At 36.3% G+C, this 8,949-nt stretch overlaps 1 protein-coding gene across 1 annotated transcript; it reads right to left on the reverse strand.

The window, feature by feature from the left end:
* Window positions 1-258: 258 nt before the first annotated feature.
* Window positions 259-4,208, reverse strand: LOC100647493 (achaete-scute complex protein T3-like). Its single transcript, XM_003394593.4, has 2 exons — window positions 2,965-4,208; window positions 259-1,021 (listed from the first exon to the last, which is right to left on the reverse strand). Exon 1 carries the CDS (start codon window positions 3,917-3,919, stop codon window positions 3,017-3,019), a length of 903 nt encoding a protein of 300 aa, XP_003394641.1. The 5' UTR covers window positions 3,920-4,208; the 3' UTR covers window positions 259-1,021; window positions 2,965-3,016.
* Between the last annotated feature and the right edge of the window lie 4,741 nt (window positions 4,209-8,949).

Raw genomic sequence — 8,949 nt, forward strand, 5'->3', positions numbered from 1 at the left:
GAAATGTGAACATTAATAAATATCAAATAAACTTCTTGTTAATACTGGTAAAAATAGTACTAAGTAGAAGCATAATTTTGGATACTCTCTTGAATTGTTTGTTAGTAAGTAACGGAAACAAAATTTTTCTAAACATTAGAGGAGGTGAGAGACACAGGAAAATAATGAGATTTGTATTCTGTATTATTCGTAACGTTGTTCAATATATTTAACGAATTATTTTTTATTATCTATTTACAAGAAGGTATCGGCTTGATGAAATTTTGTGATAAAAGTTTAATCCAATGTGAACTATGTGCACACTAATGAATGAAATTTATCAGTTCTAATTTTGTTTTTTATGTGCATTATGTACAATATTATTACAAATCACTATAATACAATCAAATATTTCACAATGTGTCTTTCAAGGAAATCTCCTTTAAATAATAACGTGAATCAATTTAAATATCTTATTTCTCTGATACTTCCATTAAGTATCGTTTCGATCATTAACATTTGTAACTTCTATAACATTTATAAACTTTACAACAAATCACTTCTTATAATACTAACACCTAATATCTTAAAACAGTTTTCATCGAATCTTTCTCAATACCGCAACATAACATTCTTCTAAGAATAAAAATATAAGAATAAAATGATTTATCTGAATGGAACATTTGTTAAGTTATGTTTCCTATTAAATATTAACCACTCTTGTAAGGCACTCAGGAATGCTCCATCCTTTGAGAATGTCCAAACATTCGATTTTTCTTAACGACGAGATATGACATTTCTATACTCGTACTCTCTATCCTAATAAACATTTTTGAAAACCCGTTTCATACGTACTAGATTAAGTAATCTTGACTCCAGTACAAAGAATTACCATTAATCTAATAATAAAAACGACATAATTTTCTCGACTCGTATAGTTACATCTGTACAATATTGATATGACTAGATCACAGTAGATAGAAACAGCCGCTATTTATCGCCTCCTTTTGGCCCTTTCTCCTATTCGTCATCTCTTTCACTTCTGTAACATAAAAATGAACAAATTTTTTATGTTAACGTACCATTCGTGGTTATCATATATTAGATTAAAACAGATTCTCGATCAGAAGATAAAATGCTTTAATTTCTTCAGAACAATACATGTATGATAAAAGTTAATTTTCAAATTGATTGTTTAGTTGGATGTCTAACATTTATTTCTTTATGTTATTATTGTTAATATCACTAAGTGTTAATATCACTGTAAACTACGGTGAAATTTTTACTTGGGAATTATTTTTACTTAGGTCCTTGATTTCACGTTTACTTCATAAAATATCGATATTGATGAAAACCACGTAATGCTATTTTATAAATTTATTCTTGAAAAAATTGAGATTGTGAAAGATCGGTAAGGAGACACTACAGGTATATAAGTGAGAGAAGCAAGGGATGATTTCAGGTAAGGGCAGTTTTACTGGAAGGGACTCGCTCTTCATGGGTAGAACGAAAAGGAACAAATCTGTAGAGACGGTCGGGAAGAGAGAAAGACGGAAGAATAGCGTACCGGTTCAAAAACCTACAAAAGGGGGACTGAAATATCCTGAAAGATGCATTCAGGTTAAACGCAGCAGACGAAATCGTCTCTTGTCAAAGAGAAAAAGAGAAAGAGACTAGTCAGAGAAAATGGAGAAGAAAGAAGAACGAGCCGAAAAACAGAAGAAGATAGAAAGCAAGGAAAAGATCCGCGGGAAGAAACGTTAGAAGCTTCAATGGAACGTCGCAAGAAGTTATGTCTATCAAGATTAAAGTTGAACTTGGATAGACGATCAACGTTTCTGTTTACTCTTCAAGGGTACGTGGGTAACTCGATGTCCTGAATAAAACGAATACACGTCCGACTCGTATTTTTTGATACAATATATAACACATTTATTTTGTATTATCACACAAATGCAAAAATATAAATTTTGCTAATTAAATTATGGAAAGAAAATTACAGTAGTTATTACGTTGAAAGTTTCTTTCTGGTATGGAATGTACCATTGATGGTGTGGGTTCTAGATAAATGTGACAGAAATTATATGGACAACAATAATATCTGAAAACGAGGATAAGATATTTGAAGAAAGCGAAACCGCGGGAAATGGATGTTCGTATTTTCTTGTAACGGGATATTGTTAAGCTTTCACAGAAGGTGGCAAAATTTTCAGAAGAGACGAATTGGACGACTCTAAAAGTTGAAGAGTGAGGAGGGATGAAAAAACGGTAGAAGGATCGGCACACATATACTGGTGGTGACATGCGTGTTAGTACACAGTGAAAGAAATCGGGCACAAAAGCGTCGCTTCTAGAATGTATACTCGGTGGCCCTCTGAATGGAGTCTGCGATTTGAATGGCTGGAGTTTCAGCGAGGGGTTGCGCGCGCCATTGTGACGGGGCAAGGTCACAAATCTGGTCGGAAATTTCTTTGAACTTCCTTGGTAACGCGGATGTTACCTCATGGGCAAAATTTACGGTCGTTAGCGAGGGAGGTGAGCAACTTTTTTAGAAAAAAGTTCTGAATATAACACAATGTTTCTTTTCAACTGAGGGTTTAAGATTGTTTCCATATCAGTTTTTGCAAGAAATATTAAACAACAATTCTATATTAAAGAAAAGTAATTAGAAATGATGATAACCTTTTTTTCATTGATTCTTCACAGTAAACAACCACTTAATAGATAGTAAGACATAGTAGATAATTTTATTTCGTAGAAAAGAAGCATTTTATCTTTTGTTTGAATTTCATAATCCAAAAAATATTGCTAGATCAGCACGTAAATATAATTAATACTAAACTAAAATATAAATTAAGTGTATTTACCAACATTAATTAATACAACATGTCTCACTGAATGAATTTCAAAATTTCAAATATTGATACAACTAAAAAGGGTACTGAATAATAAAAAGAAACTGAACAAACAAATTACGACACTAACCTTTGTGGTGAAGAATGGATCCAAATTGGAACCGACGTAGACACTGGTTTTCTCATTGACTTTGTTGCCACCAGGAGATGACATCCAATAGCTCTTCGTCTTCGGGACTCATAGGTTCGTAATTATCATAACCATCGGAATGTGTCGCATAAAGAGTACCCGATGTTCCGTACCCTTGACTGCCAGCTGATGACGCTTCGGAAACAAAACTTGGCGTTGGCGAACTCGAAGCTTCGGAACAAGGTGCTGGTACGAATGTTGGGCTAGGATTTTGCCGTAAATGTTGATGTCGATGCAAGTCCGAGCTACTATGATGCCGGAGTTCATTGTTGACATTACTACGAAGTCTCAACTCCGGAGAATGGTGACTGGATTCGACGTTGATTCCATTGTTGGAACTACACGTGGATGAGGCGGAAGAGGTCGACGAAGGCGATGACGACGTTGGCGAAGATACACTCGTGACATCCGAACCACCGTCGTGTTCTTCCAGAAGACGTTGCAGACTCCTGATATACTCGACTGCCATCCTAAGTGTTTCGACCTTCGATAGCTTTTTACTACCGGCTCTAGATCCGCCGTGCGTGCCAGCTGTATTTCCTCCAAGAGCTTGTGCCACACTTTGAGGTATATGCTGCCTCAAAGTGGCGAATCCATTATTCACCTGCTTAACACGATTTCTTTCTCGAGCGTTCCGCCTCGCAACCGAAGCCGGTTGATGAGGAACCGTGCCATAAGGACCGGTCGTCTGACCGTAAATCTTGGATCGCTTGCAACCGTGTTGTTGAATCTTGATGTCATTAGCCGGCATACTACTAGTGGAAACAATCACATTGCTGCGATGAGTTTGAGCACTGGTTGTTGAAGAACCGTGAAGATTGTGGTGATGATGCTGTTGCTGTACGCTCAACATGATCGGTAATATGTTCCCCTCCTTCGATTCCACTAAGGTCATATCACTGATTCGATCCCCCCCACTACGAGAGCAGGAGTGCGCGGCAGCGCGTGCCAGATGACCTTGAGAAATAGAATCCTCGATGTGCTCAAAGTACTAGTTTGCAAACCGAGTACTATGACGCTTCCCTCTCTAACGAGGCCCCTTCTTTTACAACACCTTGGTTGAATACGCGCGACGCGTCCAACGAATGTAGTAGAATACAAACAATAAAACACGTTCAAAACGAGACGAATGATTACGTGAATTAGGAAAGTTGAAAATAAAACCGCACCCTTGATGCTAACGGTACGGACCTGGCTCCCGAAATGCCTTACTAAGAAGGGTTCGAGGCCTTATATAGCCAGGGCGGGCACGCGCCTATCCCCTCCATTGGGCCTCATACTCGGTCTCGGGCCCTAAACCCCCATCTTCTCCCCCTCTTTCCCACCCTACTGGCTTGCAGCGCCTCATACCCCTGTACGTCCCCACCACTACCTATCCAAAGGCCCTACAACGCCCGAGATTCTCATCTTCGTGAATCGCCCTCGTGCTTTTGCGTGTCCGGTCGATTCTATTTGCTGATTTGGATATTTAAAGATGATACCCCTTGCCGTTATCGGCAAGATAACTTAACTTGTGGTTCTCGTTTCTCGGAAGTTGTAGCGTGCTCCGGATTTTATTTTAGTTGCGCATTTATATAAGCTCGAAAGTCTATTTCCATAAAATACGTACATACGAATAATATCCATAATACGTGATAGTGATAATAATAATTATATTATTAAGCGCATACATAGAAATTTTTGCGAATTAAATGAAAAAGACACAACGTTATACCATTCTTGGTTATTATCTATATTTTTACGTGACAAGTAAAGTATTTAACAAATAGAATTTAGAATTATTTTGCTTCGCGTATCGTCTTTATACTAGAAATTATTCGATCATTTATTATAAAATATGAAACATTAATTATCAATTCAAATTTCAAGCTTAATATTTTAATCAATTAGCGGATACGTTTAGACAATATTTTAGATCCTAGCCTTCCAGATTCAGTGTGTTTAACTTTTCCGTTGATATGTATGTTTTCAAATCTCAAGTCACATTGCAAAGATCCCCGAAAATTTGTGTACGCGTGAGAAACACTGGCACGCATGCAAGAAGGGTCCACATCCCCACCGACTGGCCGGTGTCTCAGGGATCGAAATTTGAACAGTTATATACCGGGAGAAAGAAAAGCTGGTCCAGAGACCGAACGAGCTGGCCGAGAGAGATACGTGCACGTACTACGAGCAAGTCAAAAAGAGAGGAATCGTGGAGAAAGAAAAGGGAGATGCATGGCGAAGAAGACGAAGTAAGAAGAGGAACGGGAGGAGGAGGGGGTGGCGGCTGAAGAGATGCTACATTGGAAAGAAGGTACTAGCCGCGCGAGTGGAGTAAGGGGGTACGCAGGATATGTGGGCCCGAATGGAGGTAGGGAAGTTGGGGGCAGCAGCGTTCTGGGCATACTGGCAGCGGCGAAGAGGGCAGGGGGTGGAAGACGTGAGCCGTTCTCCCCACCCTTGTGTCGTGGCGCGCGCCGACCCCCATCCATCGACTACACACTCCCCACCAGACATTCGGTTTTATCCGCTACGTACGAAGCGTGCGCGTACATGCGTACGTGCGTGCGTACGTGCGTGCGTGCGTGCGTGCGTGTACTAGGGCGCACGCGTGCTTGCCAGGCCTCGTGCTTAAGGGGAGCATGTACGGGGAGGATGTGCGCGCGCACAGCGCGCGTGGACCTACGATTGTGTGAGTTGTGTGTGTGCGCTCACGCGTGGAACAGGTATATGCCCTGTTCCTTTCTTTTTTTTTCTTTTACCGGCGCTCTGTCTCCCTCTTTTTTTCTATCTCTTTCCCCTTATCGTTCTCTTTCCGTCTATGCGTGTCTATCTTTTTCTGTGTTGAAAAACCGACGCATAAGGGGCACTTGAGGGCCACTGGACGTTCTCCCTGTGCGCGGAGCGTGCGTGGAGTCTGTGATAAATATCCGACGCCCAAATGTCGTCTGACGTTGGATTCCGACAGATAAAGGATGCTTTGACGCTTTAAACTAAGTTGTACCGAGGTACTCGTGTACCATCGATAATATTCGATAAGACCAACTGGTTGCACAAATTTCAGGAAATATCGAAACTGATATGTTATTTGGTTTTCTTATTATTTGACTTTATAGAGATATGTTTAAGCTATTTTAAATAAAATGAATTACAGGACTTATAATCTGCTTTAGGGAATTACACACGAGAAATATTCATCATTCTAATCAAAAAAATGAAAATGTTAATCCTACATTTATAAAAAAAAAGCAAAATTAAATCTATACTTATTATTTAAATAATTTATTGAACATTTTCTTTATTCTAAAATATTTAGTGTAGAAGTTAACTTGCAATTTTGCGTAGAGTGAGAAAATGTAGAAATTATTTTATTCGATTTGTCAGATAGTATTGAAGCAATTTTTAAAAAGTGTTTAGAATAAATAAACTTTAGCGTAACTGATAAAATACTTACAGTTGAACAAAAAGGAAATACATATATATAGAAAGAAACTTACGAACAATTATATATGTATAACATCATATTATAGAAAGCATACAAGTATTATAATGAAGATAGAAAAAATCAGAAATAGTTTTAAAGAAAAGTAGTTTATTATTTGTTATAGTTGTTTTTGTTGATTTAGTTATTGTGTGAAAGGAATTACAGAATTAAGGGATAAATCCTTAATCTGAAACACAGAGTTGTTTTGAAGCAAAAATCCTGATTGGGATTAATTATCGTCAGGTAGTTTATTCTGTACACGTGGGAAGTGTTTGTCTTCATACAGAGTTCAATTTCTTCTTCGAGGAACCCCAAGGCAAAACGCAGGGATCCCAACGAAGACTTACGAGGCTGTCGTGTACTTTTCGTTCATATGAATACTCACTGTACGACAAATTTGCAACCGCAAAGTTGAAGGTCCTATCATTAACATTTCTTGTAGAGCTTCTTTTGATATGGCAACCTATTTCAAGAAACACGACGCTCTTTTACGTGAGAATCAAAATATTAATTTTCGCTGATTATAGTACAGAGGCATTAACATACATTTCCAATTTTGTTGTGTGGAATTTTCGCTCAATCAGTGGACCCTTTTTAAAGTATTTGCATAACTTCAGAAATAATGCTCGACAAGTTCATAATTATTTTGTTGATATATTTAAATATTTAAAATATATTGAAATATTTTATTTTTAAATATTTGGGCTTTTTAATTTGGCTGACGTTATCAGTTAGTTGATGTTTAGAAAACATGAAATAGGTAGGTAGAACGAAAGATGTAATCAGATTTACATTTTCTTTTATTTTTAATTGTATTTAATAATGTATATACTAGTCATATTTCTCTATGCACCTGCATTTTCTTGTTTTAATATCTGATTTCTGTATAAAATACGATTTTTGAATGCAGCAAATTTTTCATAGTATAATAAAAGCATATTATCATGTAAGCAATATCGGTGAGCAACTACGGTGTAGCGCCATTATAGGTGATTAATAAATAAAGAAAAAAGCATTGTTTTTATTCGCGTACGTGAAATGAGGTAAAAGTCCAAAGTACAATGAAGAAACATGAGAAGTGGCAATGATGGTGAATAAAAGGACGGGAGAGAAAAGGGATATTTTCCAGAACGTTGATAATGGCCTTATTACCTTGAACCTTTGGTTGGAGAATTTATTCCATAATTATATTCTTGGACCACAGCAGCCGGACTAGCTGGCCACATCGCCGCTAATTATCGTGAAATTAATTACCACTCCGAGTGGCGGGATGAGTGATGCCACGGGCTGGCCAACTTGAATTTTCTATTTTAACCCTTGCATTACGTTACTTCTCTGTCTTCATATTAGATATGATTTTGATTTTTTGCCTCCAGCACTATCCTAGAACCTAGTATAATCGTTATGACTGATCATAGAGATTAGAATCTTTGTAGTTTGCAGGATGAAGTATAAGCTGCGTAACATGCTTTAATTTTATTTCTTTCCCTTTTTAATAGTTGTTATCATTCTGGGCAAGAGTGTTATATTGTCTTTGTGCATCTTAAAAAAGTATTATTTTGTTTTCATTCATAAAATATAAAAGACAATATAGTATCGAAATATTATTGTATCTACGTAGTTGAAATTGTAATTTAATTAATTTAATTATCAAGTAAAAATGTTTATACATTAATTATGATTTTAAAGCTGTACTAAGATGTAATGTTTATGTGTTAAGTATAATGATTTGTAGTTCATAATACTACACAATACACTACATAATACGTTATGTAATACGCTACATAATTACCCTACATTAAGTTTATTTAAAAATATTCTATAAGACTGTAGTCGTAGGAAGAATATTCTTAAAAAATAAAGTGTTCCATTAATATATTATTCTATAAAAATTATTACAGAACTACATCTTTTAATGGAATTATAAGTTTAATGGAAATATAAGTTTTATGCATTATTAGCAGTATTAGATTAGAATATCATGTACAACCGTACAATTATCGTAAAACTACACTAAAAGCTATACTAAATAATATTTATACATTTTTATATACGGTCAGTAATAATAATACGTATGGATATAAATTATCGTGTCTCGTGTTACAGAAAATTGGTACTAGTATCGTTGCTATTATCAGAGGGCGTTGTTATAACTTCACCTTTTTTTTGTGGTCAAACGAGACTTCTCGAGGTCGATGAGAATCAACTTTTCTGTGTCCCTGTTAACGAGAATATTGCTGGCTAATTGACGGACTGGAAAAGCTTATTAAACAAGATACTTATTTTGAAACTGAATTATATATTTCATAAAAATGGACCGTCTTGATTTCAGATGTTTGATATGGAAACTGCGAGAAGTTCTACCAAGCTAAGGATATATCATATAATGTTTTAGATTGCATTATATATTGTATAATTATTTAATTACATCATTTACTTTTTATTCCTGTGTGATCAAC

The sequence above is a fragment of the Bombus terrestris genome, chromosome 3 (genome assembly GCF_910591885.1).
Source record: "Bombus terrestris chromosome 3, iyBomTerr1.2, whole genome shotgun sequence".
Taxonomy (NCBI): domain Eukaryota; kingdom Metazoa; phylum Arthropoda; class Insecta; order Hymenoptera; family Apidae; genus Bombus; species Bombus terrestris.